Source organism: Takifugu rubripes, chromosome 22, assembly GCF_901000725.2.
Source record: "Takifugu rubripes chromosome 22, fTakRub1.2, whole genome shotgun sequence".
Lineage (NCBI taxonomy): Eukaryota > Metazoa > Chordata > Actinopteri > Tetraodontiformes > Tetraodontidae > Takifugu > Takifugu rubripes.
The window spans coordinates 13,441,962-13,465,890 of NC_042306.1; the positions used below are offsets into that span (position 1 = coordinate 13,441,962).

The 23,929-nt window shown below is 50.1% G+C and overlaps 1 protein-coding gene across 2 annotated transcripts in view; it reads left to right on the top strand.

Moving 5' to 3' along the window:
* cdh24b (cadherin 24, type 2b) overlaps positions 1 to 23,929 on the top strand; it is a 106,428-nt gene that overhangs the window by 65,515 nt on the left and 16,984 nt on the right. For both annotated transcript variants that reach the window (XM_029831236.1, XM_029831235.1), the window contains 2 exons: positions 1,188 to 1,355; positions 19,571 to 19,752. In XM_029831236.1, coding sequence (XP_029687096.1) covers positions 1,188 to 1,355; positions 19,571 to 19,752 — 350 coding nt within the window. The remainder of the gene's footprint in view (positions 1 to 1,187; positions 1,356 to 19,570; positions 19,753 to 23,929) is intronic.

Consider the following 23,929-nt stretch of genomic DNA (forward strand, 5'->3'; position numbering starts at 1 on the left):
AGAGTGAGAGAGGCAGAATTGGATTTTATGCTCTGTCAGCATGTCTGCCTGTCAGCGGTGGGTGATTTATCTTTGTGTGTGTGGGTGTGTGTGTGTGTGTGTGGGTGTGTGTGGGTGCACCATCAGGGGGACATTAGGTAATATATTTTCGCTGTCAAATGGGGAGTGAGCGTCTCCCAAAATGTCAGAAAAGCTGTCAGATTATCAGCCAAAGCAGTCGTGTCTCCAGCCGGATGAGAGCGGGGGCCGACGCCGTCCCGCAGGCTTTAGGCGGGATTCAAGAGCCTCTGACGTCTAAGAAGTAGCTGATCCGTCAATTAGACGCGAACGATTTTGCTTTATGAAAGCCAGTGGTTTTCCGAGCGCCCACAACTTGATTTTTTGTCTCGGCCTGCGATGGTGACGGATGAGCCGCGACAGCTTTATGACAGTCTGGAGCAGCCGTTTATGCTGAGGTGCAAAAGCAACAGCTCCATCATGGCAATGAAGACGCCCGGAGTGTCGCAGTTAAGGCCGCCTTTAAATTATGGGACTTTTGTACTCTGCTCTAGGATTTTTCCTCCTCTATGTACCTCCACCTCCTCAACACCGCTGTTGCCATGGTTACGGGCCATGCAAAATATACCCTAAACAGTGTATCAGTGTTTCCAAAAGACAACAAAATCAAATATTAAAGTACTTCTCCCATAAGTATCAATCTCAGCGCTACAATAACAGCGATTATTGGTAAGGACGTCATTAATCCTGCATCAAGAGGGGAAAGGTTTGTATATTCAGAGAACTACCTGCAGTCATTCCTGTCCAGCGCTGAATAGCGCGAAATGACTTGCCAAAATAACGCAATTTCCCTTTTCTTATTCTTAGTCTTTTTCTTTCTCGTATCCATGACACAAATAGAGGAATCCATTCATGTAAAAATGATTTCACATAATTCGCCCCATGAAGGCTTTTAGCCGCCAGCGTCTGAAGCGACAGGCAGGAAAGCTGCTGGTGCACGAGAAGCACGTGCACGTATTATTCTAAACTCACCAACATGTGCTGCCGCAGTCGGGATTTTGGTTGTGAGTATTTATGTCAAGTCCTCTGGCATTGCTCTTGATTTAATTCACTTATTAGGCACCGACATGGACATTAGCGAGAATTAGATGTCTGTTATTTGCCACCTAAACGCCTCCTTTGACTGGCAGGTATTCTCCGCACGGCCGTGCCTGACATGGACAGAGAGACCCAGGACCAGTACCTGGTGCTCCTCCAGGCCAAGGACATGGGGGGACACCTGGGTGGACTCTCCGGGACCACCACCGTCACCGTCAAGCTCACCGACGTCAACGACAACCCTCCGCGCTTCACCCAGAGTGAGTTTTCTTCCCCCCAGTGTGGGGCGGGGGTTGATGGGGGGGGGTCAGGAGAAGATGGCACGGAACAATAATTATTCTGTGACGTGTCGGAATAATGATCCGCTGACGGGAGCTGTCAGCGGCTACAGCAGGGACGTTTACTGCTTGGCTGCGTGCGTGTTTGAACTCTCTGATTTCACGGCTTAGAGAAAACAAACTTCTGCATTCCAGCATAAACAGGGAGTTTGTTTTGCACCAGGAGGCAGCAGCGTTCCCGGACCTTTCTGACCTGCAGGCCCTGTCAGGATTTTCGCAGCAGCAATCTGGCAGCGGAGACCCCTGCAGGGCTGCAGAGTGCCTCATCAAACATTCAGACCGGGATTTCTCCTGCCTCTGCAGCGATCTATTAGCTGCTGCCAATTCCAGTGGTGCGTTCGGATTACAGGACATAATCCGACAGGGCCGAGCTAATTGACTTCCTAAATAAATCTGCGATAATGTTGGGCTTCTTTTTAATTCTTTGTCTTCTTAAGCAAACTTAGTTTAGAGCTGAACTGTTGGTGGAATATTATCAGATCAGTGTAAAGAAAACTTGAATCAAGCGACTCATTTGCATGATGGCTGCTGGTCAGCACGGATATTATGTAATCGATGAATAATTAGGCGCCATTGTCCCGTCTGAGCACATCTGCGTGGATCCTTGCATGTGCGCTGCTCCCGCTGGTCGCTTTCTCCTCGACAACGGTGTCGGTGCTTGTTGCGAAGAGCTGCAGTGATTTCTGTAATGGCTGAACTTTCTCACATTTTATCTAAATAAGGCCGAGAGGCTGCTGTCGTTAACACTTGTTTGTGAATGGGAAGGAGAAGCCGCCCGAAAAGCCACCGAATCTGTAATTACCGGAGGGCAGCGTGACAGATCGGTCATGGCGGTAGCGCTAATGTACACCATGTTTTTCAGTTTCACGCAGCCAAACCCAAAGTGCAACCAAGGTCACATCACAAATAAAGGAAATTAACATGAAAAATACCCGCTGTCAGAGACCGACTCCTGGCTGGAGGCAGCGAGGTGTGTTTTTCTAATAACAGCATAATTACTGCCTTTCAATGATGCCTGAATTTAGCATAATTACATTAATCCCATTTGAATTAAACCTGATGCCTGTTGATATAAAGCCGCTTTGTTGTTGTCCTTACAGTTTAAACTGTGCACGTTAAATTCAGCCAGGCCATAAAATAGCAACTCTGAGTCCAGATGTACACGCCGCCGCCAGATTTAGCGCTGCGATCAGATTAATCTCAGGGGAGCTCATCATGATTATTCGCAAAACCCCATCCTGAATTTTCAAGAAAAAAACTCACTGCAACTTCATAAAAGTCCCTTCTTTGTTTTCGTTCCTCAAGCGGACCAGCAGGGGGCGCTTGCTTGTTTTTCGATATCGGCGAGCGGGACACGTTTACGCGCGATACTCTCAGCGTGACGGCGTGTTCGTCTTGGCAGATACTGTGTGCAGAACTGTTCATTTTCGCCAACGCAAGAGTCTGTTTGCTGCTGGGATTTATGGGTAATGGCTGCAGACACAGATGGAGATAATTATGCAGATGAAACTTTAGGCTCGTTTGTTGACTGATGTCTTGATCTGAACTGGTGAACTCGACAGTGTCCTGGTTTTTGCCCCGACAGAGACAGCTGAAAGCTCCCTTCTTGTATCGCAGCATCGCATTTAACATTCCGAAACATCTGTGACTGGAATCGGACTTGATCCACCTGTGAGAAAGCTCCCAGCTTCTGTCGTCTTTTCGTTCATTCCTTACAGCTCTTAAAAACACAAAAATTTACACTTTAATAGGTTTGTGAAATATCTGTTACAAAGAGAATAAATCTGTTTACTACGATGTTGTTCTCGTTCCCGGGTCCTTAAATAACAGTGCCGTTGCCTCGGCTTCACACACCTCCGTAGCCCCCCAGGAGCAACAAGGACAGGAAGGCTGTGTCGCAATTAAGATGGAAGGAAATTATCAGCAGTTTGTTAGCAAGCATCGATGCACGGCAACAACAACGTTCATGTTGGCACTGAAACACTTCAGAAGCTCTGACACCATCAGGCCGTGGTAATTATCTCTGGATAATTATGGATGGATGGATGGATGGGTGGATGGATGGATGGGTGGATGGATGGGTGGGTGGATGGATGGGTGGGTGGGTGGATGGATGGATGGATGGGTGGGTGGGTGGGTGCGTGGGTGGATGGATGGGTGGGTGGGTGGATGGATGGGTGGGTTGATGGATGGATGGATGGATGGTTGGGTGGATGGGTGGATGGATGGATGGGTGGGTGGATGGATGGATGGATGGGTGGGTGGGTTGATGGATGGATGGGTGGATGGATGGATGGATGGATGGATGGATGGATGGATGGATGGTTGGGTGGATGGTTGGATGGGTGGATGGATGGGTGGGTGGATGGATGGATGGGTGGGTGGGTGGATGGATGGATGGATGGGTGGATGGGTGGGTGGATGGATGGGTGGATGGGTGGGTGGATGGATGGATGGATGGATGGATGGATGGATGGATGGATGGATGGATGGATGGATGGGTGGATGGATGGATGGATGGATGGGTGGATGGGTGGGTGGATGGATGGATGGGTGGGTGGATGGATGGGTGGGTGGATGGATGGATGGACGGGTGGATGGGTGGGTGGATGGGTGGGTGGGTGGGTGGATGGATGGGTGGGTGGATGGATGGGTGGATGGATGGGTGGATGGGTGGGTGGATGGATGGATGGATGGATGGATGGATGGATGGATGGGTGGGTGGATGGATGGATGGATGGATGGGTGGGTGGGTGGGTGGATGGATGGATGGATGGATGGATAAATAATGGATGGATAAATAATGGATGGATGGGTGGGTGGATGGATGGGTGGATGGATGGGTGGATGGATGGATGGATGGATGGGTGGATGGATGGATGGATGGGTGGGTGGATGGATGGATGAAGGATGGATGGATAAATAATGGATGGATGGGTCAGCTCACCTCCTCATTTTTCTGACTACCTCTGATCAAATGGATCTTGCGTGGTCTCCTGGTTAGGCCACGCCTCCTCGTTAGGCCACGCCTCTTCTCCCCGCCTCTCACCCTCAGATGCAACCGTCCCGCTGCTCAACTCAATTCCACGCGGTGGTTTCTGGAAGCTTTCTCCAAATCCAGCCTCCCAAGGTCAGCGCTGCTCTTCCTCTGTGGTGCCGAGCAGACAGCAGATTACAGCAGGTACATTCGTGCACGTTAGCGCTCAAACAGGCGCCGCTGCTCCTGCTGTGTGGGCCTGATTCTCCACGGCGCCATAGAATTCTCTCTGCCCAAACGTGATTCCAGGACCTAAGTGGGTTGGTTGGTGTGTATGATTTTGAATCCTGTTGAGGGATTTCTGCAGGCGGCAGTGGGGGGCCGCGGGCGACGGCGGCGGGGGGCCGCGGGCGACGGCGGCAGGGGGCCGCGGGCGGCGGCGCCCGCTGTCGGCGCCTTTTGGTGCGATGATGAAGGGGCCGCGTTGCTCATTATCAAACGGCTCAGCTGCATTGTGCTCCAAGTGTGTTTGGAATGCATCATTTATAGGGTCCGGCCCCGTGCGCGCTCCAGGAATGACGATCATTTCATTTTCCATGCATAAGGAATTGGCTCTTCAAAGGTGGCAGCTTGTGGGACATTTTCAGATGTCACTTATTGTTATAGATTATTTTGTCCAGGGACAATCGGTGCTTTTCCTGTTTCTCTCCTTAACTCGCTGTAGCAAACGAGAGCAGATTCCATTGCGTCGGCAGTAAATTCCCATTTTTGCCCCTAATTGCCACCAGGCATTGTGGGATAGGTAGTTGGCTAATTGCCTGAACATAAACAAGGGTGGGAAGAATCAAATTCCATCTGGAATGATCCACGTCCTGTTGGAAAACTCCAGCGTTCTCCATGGGGAAATGAAGATGGTGGCATTTTCCACGTCATCTTTGTATGGCTGATATGGAATTTCATAGCCTTGATTCCATGTCATTTATTCATACATATTTGCCATGTTTACTCCAGCTGAATAATTTATGGCTGTCTGTTCTCAGAGATGAATTCTCTAAGGGAATAAACACCAGAGCTTCGGCTCCACTGTACCATACGATGACCAGTTACTATAATGCCAAGAATTCCCTATCCTGTGTGAAGTGGGTTGTTTGGGAATTACAGTCAGGTACTGAGGTACACCAGAAATATGAGGATAATTACGTTTAAGAAAAGGAATTCTATTGTAGTGCAAATGATATTTTCTGTCGAATCCCCTCCCAATAAAAGCAGCAAACATGGTTAATTAATGTTCCCTCCTCGGCTGTCAACAAAACAGAATACAAATAACGCCTTTTAATTTCCGGGACGCCGGCAAAGGAGTCGATGGAATATTCGCCTCGAACTCTGAAGAGCAAAGGTGGAGACGCACGCGAACCAACCTCCAGAAGCCAAAACTCCGTCCTGCCTTCACAGTCCATCAGACAGGTTCGCACGAGTCCTCTTTGGGCGCCGCAGAATCCATCCCAACGCCACCAAAACAGCTCCCAATGATTCCATTCCAGCCGGTAATCCTGTCTCTTTCTGGCACCGTTGTTTAAAGTAACGCAGTCAAGGAGGCAGTCGAATGCTTGGAGGCTGAAGTTCTCAATTCAAGTGGACGTTTTTTTGTTGTGCGCTTGACACAGTGTATCCATGGCAACCGCTAGGCACGCACAGAGAGGGACCTCTGTCCCTGCAGACGTCCAATAGACATATAGGGCCTCTCAACAGTCCTATTTTTGTGTTTGACGACAGCTTTAGAGAACCTTAAACGCAGGTCCTTGGTTTGATTCCGCGCGTTCGCCAAATTCTTTGTCACGCTAACGAACCCGAAGCACTTTTGCTCGTTTTCGCTCGTGGCTTTTCATGGGACGACACGTAATACGTTCTTTACGCCTGTTGAATGGAGAACTTAGATCTCGGGTGGATGCCGCAGAAAAGAGATTCTCCGTCTTTGAGCGATTTCCGCTCGTCCGTATTCCGATGCCGGCCGTGCCTGTTACTTTACATCTGTCTAATTCCGAACGCGTAAAATGGAATTAGCTCCGTCATCTCGTACCCGTCCCTGACAGCTGTACGCTCATTCTCCCACCGTAATGGCGTTAAAATGAACAGATGTCATTTGTTGTTTTGTGACACGTGGCAGTTCGCCGTAATCCACCTACACACACACACACACACACACATATTTACATACTGTACCAACAAGTTTGGTTTCATGCAGCCGGTTTGAAGCGCTACGTCTCTGCTCAGGGACCAGAGACGCAGATGCTCGTCCTCGTCTTTTTAATGTACTTCCCAAACAACCTTGGCTCGCCGACGGCGCCCAATAAAAACCGTCGTGGGAGCCGTCGGTCCACAGAGATGAATGGGCTGACAGGCGACTTGTTGATAAGATCGGTGTCAGTTTAAACATCACACAGACCAAAACCGCAGCGAGTCGGGGAGCGACGGAGGAAGTAGCCCAGGGAGAAGTCGGCCGTAAATATTATTAATTCATGTCTCCGAAGAGCAAAGCCTCTGCTGTGAGCGGGACTTTACAGCAGCCCGTAAACACACGTGGACGCCAGTTTTACGCTTCGCTAAATGTGTTTCTGTTGTTGCTCAGTCATGTTTTGCTGCTTTCAGAGCAATGCTTCCTGCATTAGCTCCTTAAATTACCATTAGCAGTCACGTGTGGGGCACCAACAACGCCCTGCACCCTCAACAGTGACCCTTTTTCATTAATCGGTGTACAGTGACACTGTCTCCATGAATTAGAGAAGAAAAGGTTGTAATGAGCAGGGGGACAAGCGACCGCTGGATAACAGGTGCTTTTATTGAATCTGGAATTAGGAAAGGGGAGCGTGGATCTTTCTCTGTCTGTTGTTCTCCAGCTGATGAAGATCTGTGAAAGGAGTAATGAAGTCACCAGGAGAGTGAGACAATGGAGGCAGCACAGAGGGAGAAGGAGCCGTGAGGAAGACTGCAGGCAGAGGAAAAGAGACAAATGTAAGAGGAAACAGCTGTGGGGGGAGGGGGGGTAGGGAGACGTTGGGATGGATAAATGAGGTATTATGTCCTTTATTGGACAAGGAGATGAAAGGCAACAAAGAGGGCTGAGTTCTGAGCTGAGACGCCATCGCTCACTCTGGTAGGTTCCCTTCAGCTGCCTGTAAGACACGACTCAGGAGTCAGAGACAGGGGACAGGAGACAGGAGACAGGGGATAGAGGACAGGAGACAAGAGACAGGGGATAGAGGACAGGAGACGGGATAGAGGACAGGAGACAGAGGACAGGAGACAGAGGGCAGGAGACAGGGGACAGGAGACAGGGGACAGGAGACAGGGGACAGGCGGCTTCTTTCTGACAGTCTGAACAGCACAGGACACGTCAAAGCTGGTGCTTCCGAAACAGATTCGAGCCATTTCCAAAGAATTTCGAAAGATACGTCCGCTCCCAAATTCGCCGCCATGTTGGCCTCCGTTAACGACGTTCTGTGCGCGATGTCGTTAACGCTCAACTTTTCCTGATACCTCCTGTTGAGCATCACGCGGTGAAAACACCTGACGTCCCGTCCATCCATGAGGACTTTACTTAAATAACATGCACGACGTGCATTTGCAGCATCAGAGTTAAGGGACACGTCTCGTCCGAGACGCCTGCCCACGTCCCACCGTCCCGTCCAATGATCGCCGCCCACGCTTCGATGCTTCCCATTGTTGGGGCTGGAACTCTTTAGAATGCATGAAAGCAAGTCCTGGGGGCAAGTTCAGCAGAGCATGAAGGAGGGAGATGAGAGGATGCAAGGATAAAAACTGGGGTGATGGTGGGGGGGCAAAAAAAAAAAAAGAAAGTGTAAAGTTAATGGCTTCACGGCGGCGGTGATAATCAGGCTCGATGAAAATGGCCTCGTGCAGAGCTGATGGGATGCTGGGAAATGATTTGAGGCAGGTTTCAGGCTGCGATGCACTCAGATGTGTCTGTTGCTCTGAATAAATTCCCAAATCTTTCAGCGTCAGACATGAAAGTTTACGGCGGAAAAATTCCCAGTGAGTTATTATTGAGGAATATGGTGATCCGTGTGCGTAAAGGTGGAGTTTGCTGAATATTCCCGCCAACACTGGCCAGATAAATCCAGATAAATCCCATCCATGGGTTAAAAAGTCCATTATTGCATTCCCTTTACTCTATTTACGTCTTATAAGAACCAAGTTTGACCATCTACTTTCATACCATGACAAGCATATTAGCACGTAGGAAACCTTTGCTTTGACTTCTCTGTTGCCATGATGACGATTCCAAAGATATCGCAGAGAAACGAGGGGGAAAAAAAGTCCCCGGAGAAACGAGCTCAGACAGTAGAAAGGTCACCTGGTTCCCAGAGCTCATCAGATGCCCATAACGGAACATGGGAACATTATTAAAGCAGGAATCTGTGAGGAAGGTCCTGGAAATTACACCTTCAGACCCACGTGAGCGCGTCTGGAATGGTCCCCACGTGCTGATCGGACGTTCTAAACACAGAATCGCGCACCTTGGATGCTTTTACGTGTAAATGGAGATCGTTTAATCAAAAGTGTCCCCGATGGGACAAACCTGGAGGACGTAAGCAGGCAGAATCAGCCGTGGCTCCAGCCACAGGTCGGAAAAAACAGGGAACAAACCTGGTTTCCAGCCACAAACAGTGTGATTTCGAACAGAATCGTCCCCTTTTGTTGCTGTGATTATTGGTTTTAGACATAAACGGGCTCTCTATTTGGTCCCGAGCACAGTAAATATGCAATAAAAGTATGGATGTCCTTCCCTGGGGGGGGGGGAGGCTGCAGCTCTGAGGCAAGAAAGGCATTTCTTGAAATGACCCTCTTACGCGACACAACACAATCAGGCTTTTGCCCGAGGGTCAGCGGAGGCACGGAGTGCTGCTCTGATTGATTCTTCCAGGCTTTTTACTCTCTGGGAGTGTTGCTGCCGCCCCACAGCCATGTTGGTTTTTGTCTGTCCGACTGGTGCGTGCCTGATGTAGCAGGCTCATTCAGTGTCATGAGTAGTGGCATTTGTTCTCATCCCTCCTTCCCTCTCCGTCCCTTTGCACCAACACACACACACACACGCACACACACACACACACACACACACACACACACACACACACACACTTAAAGCCAAATGAGGCCCTGCCTGGATGGTGGAGTCCTGAGGACGGTACAGAGAGCTTCATCAGGCTGGAATCATCCTGCACAACATGCAGGTTGTCAGTGGATCCACCTGCAGGTGTGAGGCCCCCGGGGCGGTCTCCACTCCTCCACATTTCTGCAGCATTTCCATCCTTGGAATGCGTCACGGGGAAATTCAAAACTTTATTAAGCTGCAAAAGAACTGGCATGATTTTTTTTCCCCTGCTGTTAAAAGAAAAAAAAAAGACCTCAGTGGAAATTAGGTGAATCTATCACGCTTACCAAGGCGACGCTGGGGACCGGAGAATCTGTACAAAAAGATTCTTTTTTTTGGTGCGTCTTCAGCTGACCCGGCTTTGAGCCCCCCCGCTCGGAATAATAAGAGCTGGAGCCTTTCCTCGTTCTTGCCAGGCCATCAGTGAGCCATGGAGAGCTGGGGAGGAGGAAGTGATTTCCATGTTAATAGGAGCCTCCTCACTGGTGTCTGCGCCTCCCTCCCTCCCCGATGCCCATTGTGCCTTCCGTGCGCTCACCTGCCTCCACCTGCTGTCGCATCCCCAAACACTCCATCTCATTGCTGTTGTCTTGCAGCCCCCCTCCCCCCCCCCTCACCTCTCAGCCTCTGTTTACTTCTGCGCTCTTCCCTCCTTCTCTTTCTGTCTGGTTTGATGAATGGAGTCGCTGGACTGTGAGCAGCACATCCTCAGCGGGGCGTGGCAAGTCATTGCTGGCTGTCTCACATCAGAGTGAGTTCGGGGGGGGGTTGAGTTGTGTTCTTTCACTTAGCCTGCTTGTCCTGTGGCGAATTCGCTCTCAAATCCGTCACAATTTAGCCCAGAAATACATAATAAGAACACCGGCGGCCTTCCGAGGTCGCAGCCGGAACAGTCGATGCAAATTCCACCCGTGTGAAAGCGGCGTGACCCAACTTCTTTTTTTTTATTGCATCTGCTTGGGTGACAGTAAAGTTCAGGCCTAAAGACCTGCGAGCCAGACGCAGGAATCACAAAGTTTCTGCAGTTTTATGGCAAACACGTCGACTTCTGCTGCATAATCGGCGAAAAGTTAGCGAAATCCTGAAGGGACTTACCCAAATCCCCCCCTCCCCCCCCCCCCCCCTTCCCTTCCGCTCAGAGCGCGCCAGCGTCCACTTGGCTGAACATGTGCAATTCCCACCTAAGTCCCAGCGGATCCCTGAACAGCCGGCTGAACACGCTCCCCGAGGTTTTCCTGCTTCCCCTCTCGCGCTCTCTGCACTCTCGACCCTTCCGGACTCCTCAAAGCACAGCTGGAAACGGGCCAGCGCGCCATTTTCCCCGCGATATGCTCGGCAGCAGACGGGCCCTCCGTCAGAGGGATGGCGGTGGGGGAACTACTCAGCCACAGGGTGCAAAATGAATCGCCCCCATCCTGCCTTCTCATTCCTTATGCGGAAGGGCTGGCAAGGCCAAACGGAGAGCTCTTTATGGCGTTCTTATAAATCAGGAAGACTAAAACAGACGACGGTTCTCCGATCAGCCTGTTTCCATCCACCCTGCCGGGAATTTCCGGCTCCAAAGCTTCCGGTAAGCAGAGGCTGTCCTGAATCACCTCCTATAGCAACTCCGAGAAACAAACAAGTTGTTATCGCGGCTCCAAACGGCACCTCGTTTCACGGATTGGAAGCAGGAGAGGAAAAACGCCCACATTCCGCCTTCAAATAAAACTATCTGTGTAGGAAGTGTTTTGCTCCCCTCTGTTATTTTCGAAGACGCGCACCTGTACCGCCGCCGTTTTCCTGGAAGCGAGCGCAGCCTCTTTGGTGCGTCGTTGTTGCTGCACTTGCAATTACGAGCCGGATTCACAGGCGGCTCATTTTCCGACCGTGTCAGGACGCAGCGCCGCACGTGTAATGTGTCAAAGACGGGAGGCGCCATCCGAAAAATAACCAGTTCCACTCCAAATAGTGATGATCAACGTGTCAGCGCGAATCATGTGATTATCCACATCACAGTCAGGATCTGCTCGTGGAAAACTGCCAATGTTTGCGACAAAAATCCACTTTTTCCCCCTCTTATCCGACACATGATGGATTACGTCTGATCTGAGATTCTCTGCGCTTTGATTCAGAGGTAATTAAGGTTCTGTCCACACTCCCAAATACTCATGGTTGATATTTTTCCCTCTGATTTATCCAAACATTCCTCTAAAAAGAAGCAGCAGAATACAAAACCAAAGTGGAGCTTCTTTTTGAGGAGGGCTCGTGCCCTTTTTCCACACCCTCAGGTTTCTGTCATTAAAATAGAAGCAGACACGGAGCGTTAATTAAACGCCTGCTGGATCAATACCGCTCTGTTGCCCCCCCCCCCCCCCCGTGAAGGTCCCAGCTCCGGCTCTGCAGCCTCCTGCGGTCAGCAGCTTCTTCTCCATTACAAATATATTTATTCATTGGACTCCTAACGGTGTGTCAGCCGCGCACGTGGGCTTCACTCGTCTCCACGGGTTCGCTGCCGCCTGTAGGTGTGAACTGTTCTCTGTTTGACTGATGATTGACAGCCCGCTGCCCGCCTCTTCCCAAATGTTCTCATGCCCACCTGCTCCATGGCAACCTCCTCCAGGCCCCACAGGACAGTTTAGCCTTTAGAAATCCATCCTGCTTCCTCACAGATCCAGATCCAGATCCAGATCCAGTTCCGGACAAATTTTAACCAGCTTCACACATGTATTTGGCTATTTTTTGGATTGAGCGTTTGGGGTTTTTGAGGCACGACTTTATAGATGGATGCTAACTTACCAGACAGTGGAAGTGGTTTGACAAGCATGGGAAGATGGAACACAAGAGGAACCCAGAATTCCAGGTGGAGAAAGAACGGGAACCTTTAAAAGCACCCAACAGCTGATGGACCTTCAAGCCCTTCTGAGCTAAACTACCTACTCAACTCTTTCTGTTGATGCTTCTCCATCCTTGGCTGCAACACTGAAGTCCAGGGTTTGATTCCCGGCCAGTGTGTGGAATCTCTCACTCGTCTCTGCGTCTTTTCCCTCGGCACGCCGTTCTTCTCGCAGCGGCGTTCCAACGTCCAGCCGATCGCTGGTGCAGAATGATCAGATCACAGTACGGCCCTGGCTCCTTCTCCATCTTCTCTGAGAGGGGCTCCAACGTGCACGGCCCCAGGAGGGGAGCTTGAGGATCCGGCCCCACTCTCAGTGTGGTTTGGGATTTTATCTAGTGGTGTGTTTTCCGCATCCCAGCCTGCAGCAGAACATCCCGGCTCATTTCTGCTCCGGATGCTGGATAAACTTCAGACGTGTGAACCAGCGTGTGCAGGCGGGTCTGAAAGCTCCGTTTCTTTTCCATTTAAACCACTATTGAGTCTCAGGGGGACGCGATTTCATCCCAGTTAAATCCTCCTGTAAATTGAGGCCAACCTCTAGATCTTCCGCGCGTCACTGATGCATTTTGGGGGTTTGACTAATTTCGCGCGGATCCAATTTTCCGCTGCAGCCGGGAAGAGTCATAATGATTACAGCGATAACCTAAACAATTAGGTAATAGGCAATAATTTCCAATAATTGTTATTCTCTAATTAAGTTTTACATCTCCAGAGCTGCGACTGAAGCAGGAGGAATTGAAATGAAAGGAGGAACTAATTAAAACGGAGGTGACTAATACCATCGTGCTCCTCATCCTTCTATTTTCCCCGGCCGCCTGTTTTTTCCCGCTCAGTATTAATATTTCATCTAAAGTTCAGCGCATTCTGCTTCAGTAGACAGTAAAATCACTGCTGGAAACATCGCTCTCAGTCAGATCTTTCCGTTCCCTCCATTTTAGCCACTAATTCCCGCCTTTTCCTGCGGTTCTTTTCAGGCTTTTTCTCTGTTCTAACACATCAGCTCACAGGTGGAGGCAAATGTTAGCGACAGATTCTAACTGGTTTGAACAGCCGCTCGCATCAGCCAGGCATTTCATCCTCGCATCATCTGCGTTCAGGTTTTCCGGAGCTTTCCAGCACTTGTTAGTAGGGAGAGGTGGAATTCCTGAAGAAGACTGTCAGAATTCCCAATGTTTTCACACACACATCGAAGCGGCGTCTAAGAACTGGATGATGATGTAGAAATGGGAGCTGTTTGAGGGGGTGGGGTGACTTCTGAGAGCGACCCTCTTGGACACACACGTGTGTGTGAGCGGTGTGTGTGTTTAACATGTGTGTGTTCAGCCACTTACTCAAGTTTACAGCATTTCTGCTGCGTGTTTATCTGCCCTGAAAGGATTCATTCATTCATTTGCACTTAGCTAGCTGCACGACCCCAGCGTGCAATCACAGGCGTTCACCCACTAATGGAGTACACCCCCCCCCCCCCCCCCACACACACACACACAGACACACACACACGTGCGCGGTGCACGTCCTGCCTTGTTATCCTCCTTCATATGGCACTAGAACAGAGCTCTATAATGGCTAATGGCCGTTCTCTGTGCAAGGCGAGTTCAACAGCGAGCGTTTTGTGCGACGTCCTTCAGGCAGCACTAGAAAAGATGTCCAATGTTTTGTTATTAACCTCGTCAAGAGCTGCAGGAGAACATGAACTTCCACATCACTTAACCCTGTGCTGGGCTGATAAGAATAGACAGTCTTGAGTTGTGGCTGATATCGGTGCTTCCATCGCAGTGACGCAGGAATTAAGGCGCCCTTTCCTGCCTCCATTTTCACTTTTCCCTCCAACTCTCCCAAATCTGAGGCCGGCGCTCCGGACGCTAAGCAGATGCAGATTTTATTCCTGCTATTTTCAGAACTCTGCTTGGGTCTTGGCCAGCAAGACAGTGTTTTTTTTTTGTTTTCATCGCAGGAAACGTTCTGATCAAATGTGGCTCGGTGCTTCTGCTAACATCACACGCTCTGATCCATGCTCGTATTCCAGAAGTGGTTCCCCTCGGCGTTCGTCCCAATAAATCTCAACATAGACTTGGAAAAAAAAAAAAAAAAAAAAGATCCAATTAATATACTTGGTTGTGTTGCGTGGTCAGAGATGTTAGCGTTAGCTGTGTTAGATTAAGCATCGGGTTTATTCCTCTTCCTATCTGCCCATCTGTCTCATTATGTTCACCTGTTGCCTCCTGCCATTTGTCTGAACAGGTGTACAGGCGTTTGATCCGGTTCGTCCGCATTTTGTAACCGGAGGGCTTCAGGAAACATTTAGGGCTCATAAACCCGTCAAAGAAAAGACGTGGAGGCCACAGATTGGGCTCTAATGAATTTAGAAGAACTGTAGCAGACAATTATATTACGTTCCACTAATGCATGAGATGAAATGGGGGGAAAAAAAGCTCGCCATCTTTTCCACGCTCGCCACCGGGCTCGTGGAGACACTGATAAATGCATTTTGGAGCTTTGATACAGAACCACAGTCCTGTGGGGAAATACTCCCGGCGGAGCCTCCAGATGCTGCTGGTTTCTACAAATATGTGTTTAAAATCTCTGGGTGCCAAAGGTTCACCTTGGCGTATTTTAATCGACTAAAAATAAAACGAGCTACAAAACCATCATACCTCAACAGCGCCCCCTCTGGCGGACGTAAGCGTGCTCAAATCACACTTCTGCTCCAGTTTTCGGCTCTTCTGGCAGCACTCCCTAATCATCCCTCCTTGAGTCTAACTGCTCGTTACCTGCTGCAACAGCGCTCGACAACAAGACCCAGATACAAGTTCTCGGCCACATCGAAGCTTTCGAGCACAGGAGAGCTTTGGGCCTCGTCTTTGTCACAGATCTGCGGGGAGCAGAGAGGCGGTATTGAGCCGGTGGAACGCCTGCTGCGCCCTTACAGCCGGTCCTCGTGGTTCTACCTGGGTGAACAAAGGCGGAGGGCAGAACTGTTCGCTCTCTTTTCCTCTCAGATGGGATTCTTTATTTATCTATTATTACATACAGTATATATTTTTTCTATCAGCGTCTGTTCTAACGTTGCCATTCAGAGCTGGAGGATTCAGGAGCGTCGGACCACCGATCGCCCGTCCCCTCGTCCCCGTCTTCTCCCCTGGATGTTCCCTTTTTCCATCACAGGTGGAAATGATGTACGACTTGTGCAGCGTGCTGCTTTTCCCCCGCGAGCACAGAGCTGATAATGACTTGGCGTCTCCTATTTTGCTAGCGTGACACCCCCTGTGCCGCGCCCCTCGCGGCTGCTTCGCCGCCTCGGAGAGAATTCAGGACGCTGCAACAGGCATTCGTCGGCCTACTTGCAATAACGCATGTCAATAAAGGAAACGACTAACGTGTAAATAACTGAACTAATCTGCTGTCTCATTAGCAGCGTCGCCGTTTATGTGCTGTTCTGCAGCCTTCTGGTGCTCCGTCACTCCCAGATGGTTGGGATGGTAATCGCGGCACTTAAACCGACATTTAATGTTGATTCCCTGGCACACGCTGTCCTTTTGGTGGGCGGAGCCCCGCAGGGCCTCGCGGGTGTTGTCCCGCTGCTGCGCAGTCGTTTCTGAGACCTACCAGAAAACAAAGAGGCTTTATAAGGTGTAAAAAGGCACGAGCGTGGCCGCTCGGACCCTCGGACCCTGGCACGAGGGACACGCCTCCGCGTCGCCATGGGCTCAGAGACGGTCGCCTAGTTTCATCGCCATTCCAGGGAGCAGCTTTAAACAACCGCGAGCCTCAACAATTACACAGAGACGTGCGCGAATGGATGATGATTCTCAAAACCACCCTCACTGCCAGAGGTCAGAGGTCATCGGGGAGACAAGGTCATCGCCGCGTCGGCAAAAACTGCAGAAAAAGCAGAAAATGTGGTCGTGTGAGGTTTTCCGTTTCGTTTTTTGACGCATTTAGCACCGCGGAAATGTTTGCCTCTGGTCAGAGGTGGGTTTATTGGGCAGATCAGCGTTGCTTTTTAAAAACACCGCAGCTGAAACTATCGCCATAGCAACTGACGATGCTGACAACAACAGGTACCGCCATGATACTGTCAATTACAGCAATAATTATTCCTTTTGTAGAACCCTTGAGAATCGGCTGGCTAAACAAAACAATGCTGACGGCCCCAGCGCGCGTGTGTGTGTGCGTGTGTGTGTGTGTGTGTGTGTGTGTGTGTGTGTGTGATCCTCCTCTCCGGGGATTCGCTTCCTTTCAGTCCCCAGTGCATTTGAGTCTGGATGGCTGCTGGTCACATGACCGTGTGCTGGAGAATCTTAGAAACTCAACGCTGCAGCTTTTGCAGCCTGATTTCATTGAAAGACGAGAGAACAAAACACCCAAATGCAGCATCAAACACCTGAGCTCTTCCTTCCTAACTGCCGCCCCGCGACCTTTATCGAGGTTTTCAGGCCTCTGACAGCAGAAACGGTGTTTCGGGTGTTTCCCTCGGCTGGACTTCAGAGCTACAGTATTTGATCTTCAACCTCCTGTTAACTCATCTTCCAAACCGGGACCTCGTTCTTGGCCTACCTGAGCCCTGACGGGCCAGCCAGGGGCACAGTTTGGACACAAAATAGCAGAAAACTGTGTGCTGAGTATTGTACTGAAGCAAAAATAGCCCAATGGAGAGTTGGTCCACTCGATATCTGTATTTGCAGAGCTTATTTCACTCTTCTGGGCACCTTGTCCACCATTTTTAGCGAGTAGAAAAGAATTTAAAACATGAAGCCGTTCATTATCCAAAGAAGGGAAATAAGTCTTTCGTGTTTATGAACCGCACCCTTTCATAGTGGGGACATCTAGAAGTGATCAGCATATAAGCAGATGAGGAGAAGAGGGTCAGCTGGAGGTAAATGAGCTCACGCTGTGAACAGAGCCAAACCTGGGCAGATTATGTGGAGATTTATGTTCATGTGGAGCTGCAAGACTTGAGCTGAAAGCTTAATGTGACTGTCAGAGCGGTGATTTAAACGCTGTTGTTGTAGCGAGCGGGTAAATATTTAGACACACGGAACTATTATAAGAGATCTCATTACAACCAGCACTTTTGTTAATTGTGCTGATTCGTCATCTCTAATTAGAACCAGCAGAAATCCTGCAGCAGCAAACACTGATGGACTCATGGATTCGATTCATACTGTAAGATTTGTCCTCTTGAGCAACCTTCTGAGGACCAAGCCGTCACATTTTTGTATTTTGCTCACATTCAGAACCTTTGTAGAAGCTCCCCCACAATTCCTGGGACTGACAGTCGTGTCCAGGGGATTCAAACCGGAGACCCGACCAACAGACTCAATATTTGTGCTGCAATTTATCCTGGAGCAAACACTTGCTGTTAGCTTCACCGCTAGAGGCTGAGGTTGTCTCGTTAGCAGATGTTTATGTGTTGCACCTCGTATCCACTAGGATACTCCGTGTGTGTGTGTGTGTGTGTGTTGTTGATATCCTTCAGTTTTCAGTGGGGACTTGAAGGCAGCAGACGAGTTGTTTGTAACTCAAAGCGCTTCGTTTGATCTCAGCTGAGGAAGCCCGGTCCAGATAGCAGGAATCCAAACATCAGCCTTTCCAGCCGTGTTCATGACAACGTGTGATGCAAAATTGTTCACAATATTCTGGCAGAAAATCCCACGAGCTTTAAATAAAGTGAACCTTTTTTTTTTGGTCTTACCTCAAATTTATGCTAACAGGTGTTGAGGTTGTTGCTGAATTCCCAAATCTCCCACAGGCTCCAAACACAGGTGGTACAGCCAGAATGTTTGGTTCAGAAAACCAATACCAGGTATTTGTTCTTCTTTAATAATGTGATTAAAGATCACACCTGCTGAATCTGCGTGTAAAACCCACTCAGACCATTAGCTCAATCTGTGGCCTTGTGTGTTGGATGAAACGGGTCTTCTCCCAGAAGTCGATGACGGTTTGTCGAGACGACAGCAGTTTAAACCCATTTCCTGGGCCTGTGGTGCAAATTCTGCTGCTTTTAGGCTTAAATTCAGCTCCAGTGGGGATGATTTACTCAAACCCGTGAGGAGAAACCTTAAAAAACTCTGGCGGCGCCAACGTTTCAGCCGCCGTTTGGAGTTATGAGCCGTGATCCTGAAGTGAAGCCTCCCGCCTTCCCTCCACGTCAGATTTACGGTTCTGATCTGACGGCGTGGGCTATCTTAGCTCTGTCAACTCGCCGTGTTTGCACGTGTTGCACCCCCCCCCCCCGGGCGCATTTACGGCCCCGTCTGATCCGTTAGCTTTAGCCGAGCAGATAACAGCTCTGTCGAATGAGCCTCCCGGATCTGCCGAACCTTGACGTCTTACCTTCTCCTCCGCGAAGCTTCTGTCTTTCTTCGCCGTCTTTATTGGCGTCGGCGCCGCCGCTGTGCGTGTGGGTGTGTGCGCGATGCTGAAACTCAGTTGTAAGTGTCAGAGCAACCTGCATTCCTGCTGTTTTCAAGCAGCTCGGCTCCGTTTCAGGCGGCGTCGCGCTTCTCTGAATCGCATAGTCATCAGATGTTGAAGAGCAGCAGGTGAGATATGAAAGAGGTTCTTTGTGTCGTATATAGAACAATGACAAGTCTTTAAAAAGACCGATAGTGTTGTTTTAATGGGCGCCAAAGATGGTGGCAGCTGACATGAAAGAGCCCGCCGAAGCATCGGAGACTGGAAAAACATTTAAGATAAAAAGTTACAGAAGCTCACTGGGTTCAAATGTTCCAATCTTTGCTTGTTCTTTATCTCCTCTCCTCCTGCTCTGTCTTTTCTTTGCCTCACCTTTTTTTTAATTTATTTTCCCCGACAATCGTCTCTCTGGCTGTATTTTTCCTGCCTGTTAATAACACCACAATGCTGAGCTCTGCCTTTTTTTCTCCTTTTATCTCTGCTTTATCCTCACCGCTGTGTTGAATTAAATGCCGCGCTTATCGGGGCGAATATTGTAAATAACGGCTGAGGAGGAGGAGGTGGCGGGTGGTATTGGTGGGGGGGGGGGCAGCTGGGAAGGAGGTCAGAAGCCAAAATTAAACGTTGAGCCCACAAATGAAGTGCAGCGGTGCATGAAATGATGAAGTCTCCTCCTCTCCCTCCCTCCCTCCCAGGCATGTGGTCCTTCTCCGTTTCCGAGCTGGCCATCCCCGGGGCCGAGATCGGCCGCATCTCCGCCACCGACGCCGACCTCGGGGAGAACGCCAAGCTGGAATATACCATCCTGGAAGGGGAGTCCGGCGACACCTTCAACATCAGCGGGATGAACCAAGAGGCCATCATCACACTCAACAGGGTGAGAGGAAGGAAATGGGAGGATTAAGGGTTTGGATTAGGAGTCACGGATTCTACTTCAGAAGTACATGAGCGTTCCACACCGTGGTTCTGATGTACTTCCCTTTAAACTTAAACTCTCCGACCATTTGGATGTAAAGACATGCAACATTTAACACACTAAATGCCCAATCCGGGTCAGAATTCTGCATTTTAACGGGCGTTTTTCGTAATTCGCTGTTCGATTTCTTCTTAAAATTCTATGCATCCGGCATCCTTCCGTAAAAGGCTCACTCGGGGACCGTGGAGACTCGGCGCAGCTTTCCTCTCCTCCATCCACCACGTTCGGCCAACGCTGCAGAGGCGTGCTCGCCACCGTGGGGGCAGATGAGCGCTGACACCTGCTCGTTACCAGCGCGGCTCGCTGGAGAACACGCGTGTCGGCGTCGGGGCTCGTGTTAGGCAGCCTTAATGAGGCCCGGGTCCAGGAGGCACGTCTCAAGGCTTCGGCCTGACGAGCCTGAAATAGGACGACGTGTTTGTCTACATTAATGTCATCAGTCCTCTGTGATCTGAGGGACATCGGCCATAAAACGGAATTCAAGGCTGAATCCTGGAGCAGGAAGTTTATTGTGATTCGCCCGCCTGGCGTGTAAATTCTCATCCGACTGCAGGTTTGATATTTCAGAGTCGGCAGCAAATTACAGCTTCGGCTCAGCTGAATATTCCTGCAAAGCTAATAAAAGATTTTCGATCTGCGCTGATGGACAGATGTGCTCCGGGGCAGACGGGGAGAGTGGCGCTCAGCGGCTGCTCCGTGAGACGACACGGCTGAGAAACAAAACCAAGGAAAACATCCCCATAAACGCAGCGTATTAATATTAACGAGGGAGCATCAGTCAGCCATGCTGCTTTTTAACCCCTGTCGTCTCCGATAGCTTAATTATTAAAAGCAAAAACCGTCTTTAGTTTACAGAATTTGCCATTATTTTGCTTCTTAATGGCTTGAGTGATGAGAAGATCACATGAATGCTGTCACACACGGGAGATGCGCTGGTTCACGTGTGTGGAATTAAACGCAGTCGGGCTTTTTTTTTTACCTCTTTAAGAAGGTGCTGAAGCTACAGATGCCCCAGATATCTCAATAAATGGGGGTACGTCCGATCTGCCCATGTCGGCTTCTGGAGCTTTACCTCCTAAGTCAGGGTCCATGGAAGACGGAGGGGGAGGAGAGGAGAGGAGAGGAGAGGAGAGGAGAGGAGAGGAGAGGAGAGGAGAGGAGAGGAGAGGAGAGGGGAGGGGAGGGGAGGGAGGGGAGGGGAGAGGAGAGGAGAGGAGAGGAGAGGAGAGGAGGGGAGAGGAGAGGAGAGGAGAGGAGAGGAGAGGAGAGGAGGGAGGGAGGGAGGGAGGGAACGAACGAGGGAGCCGCATGGCAACAACATGCAGAACGAGCAGGGGAAGGAGGCCGAACAGAAGAACCTGCTGAGTGTGAAGAGAATCGATCCATTTAGCATGAAGTGGGAAAATGAATTCCATGTAAACAAATGCACCACACACCTCCCACCCACACCAGTCCTCCCACAGCATCCAGCAGCACAGACGGAATGTACAGCTGAACGTGGCGGCCCTCCACCAGAGCCTGGACTGGGAACGCCACACCGCTCCGGGGGAAAACAGAGCAGCTCGCAGGTTAACCATGGATTCGTCCTCAGCTCTCGCTCAGTGCGATGCACATCGATGATGCTAGGCAACGTTAGCTCGTCTGGGAGGGTTGCTGGACTCCTCCGTGAATAAAGGAACATCCTGCTGGAACAGGTGTAGATTACAGCTTTAACCTTTCATGGTTATCCAGGAAAACTGTGATTACCAGACTCGAACCCCAACAAATGCTCAAGCCTGTTCCCCACCCCGGTTTATTTGATCTCCTTTGATTGTGGGGAGGGTATTTAGCACGCCAAAGGTGTGTTCTGGGGTCTCGCGGGGCCCTTTAACGGAACCAGGACCTTTAAGTGCTGTGCAGATGATGTGCGTGACCCGGGGAGGAAACGTTTCCAACGGCAACGATTTGTGCCGCCGCAGAATTGGCCCCGACCTCTCCGGTCATCCCCCCGGCCGTGGGTTGAATCTCTTTACCCGCCGAGCTCCTTCACGCACATAAATACACCGAATGGATCGGCGCGCCGAGACGAGCGCCAATAAAGCGGGGAGATATACCGCGTGTGTACACATCAGCCGAGCGCACTTGACCTTGGCGCTCGCTGTGTTTAAACTGCAACGAACGAGGGGAAAGAGCTGCGACGCGACGCCGTTACCGGTTTAAGAGCGGCGAGGGACGCAGAGCTCATCTCCTCCCCTCCGAATGATGTGTCAGCTGGGATGTGGGGGTGGTAAATAGAGCCAACAGATGGAGCTGGATGTAGGAGACGACCAGAGGCGAAGGGGAGGAGGAAAGGAGATGAAGTCTTGCGCAAACATTCATCAACGTTCACATTCAGTTGGTCGACAAATAGATCCAAATCCGGCAGCCGTGTATCGTAAAGGAAATCCGTCTTTTATAGCGACGGTCATTCCGATCCGAGAGTGTTCTCTCGATTTACGAGCTGCATTCCAACAAAAACACGACTCACTTTTGACTCCTTTTTTTTTTTTTGCTGTATGAGGAGATAATTATGCAAATGAGGCGTCCACGAGAGCGGCGAGGAGACCAGAGTGCCGTCAGGACGTGGAGAGGCACAGGGTGGGCGGGGACAAGCCTGGAAAGCTAGGTCATTAGCAGCCTGCGAGTCAAAGTGGCGAGAGAAGCTGCCTGCTGCTCATCATTGGTTATTTACTGTCAGGCCAGCACACATGCACGCACACACACACACACGCACACACACACACAAACACACACACAGACCAATAAAGGGTTGTCATATTCTCTCTCTTGGTCTATCTGTACTCCCCATCCCTGCATCACCACCCCGCTTCCCTTCATCAGCTACTGTCTCTCTGCATTTCCTTCACACCACTCTATCCCCCCCCCCTCCCACCCACACACACACACACACACACACACACACACACACACCTTCCTATAACTCACACTCACACATACATCCAAATATTAAACCAGCACACGCTCCTGCCCCCCCCCCCCTTCCTCGCCTTGCCACTCGGCGCCTTCCTGGCTCTGGTTGTGCTTGGAGACCATCTCGCACGTCGTGTGTGCAGCTCTCGCTCGGCCCGGCTCTGCCACTTTCTCTCTCTCTTTTTCTCACATACACGTGCTTTTCGATACAGTTGAGTTTCCTCTCTTGGGGGCTACCTTCCGTGTGGTCGCTCCAGTCTGGTTCATGTACACAGCTGCTAATGAAGGTACATATGGCTGCTAATAGAGTTCTGATACAGTGTGTGAGCAAGGCCACAGCGTGGGGAGCAGGTTATTGAAGAGAGGCAGCAGTGCCCCCTACTGGTCAGAAGGAAGCTGAATTATTGCAAAAGTAGTTGGGAAAGTAATAAGTTTGTCTGTGTAGTTGATGTAAATCGCACAGGAAGCCTGAACTTTGAGTTTTTCCTCCACGGACAAACTTAAAGCTCCACACAAGGGCCTCGCTGGTTCCGTGATATTTACACTCGCAATTCCTCGCATATGTCCAGCTAATTAACATTTTGAATCCATTTCAGTGTCAGTGTCGATCAATTTTCCTCTTATTTCGCCAGAGGCTATTAAAATGCTGGCTCCGAGACTTAGTAATTGTTTTATTTTATTAGCATCAGTGCCATGTGGTCATTATCTAAACTCCTCGGCAATCAGCTGAATGAGTTACAGGTTCTGGATTTCGGCAATTTGACACAACCCACACAACATATGTGGCGAATATGCTGATGTGCGAGCGATTTGGCTGCTTCCTGGTCCTGTGCAAGATATCTGGAACGTGATGAAGAGCGCCGCTAACTCATGGATAGCTCGGTCTAATCTCTCTGATTTAGAAGGTGAATCAAAAAGTGTTACTTTATTCAGTCCCTCCACGACCTTTAGCAACTATTGGTGCTAATTCAGCGTATCTCTCATGCTAATTTCACGTGGCGTGCAGAGATGCTCATCTCTGTGAGGCGGTTCCATGTCCTCCCAGTGCCAGTGTGGGTTTTCACCAGTTTCCTCCCACATTCCACAAACGTGCCCATTGTGTTAATTGGTGCTAGCTACATGTGGAAGG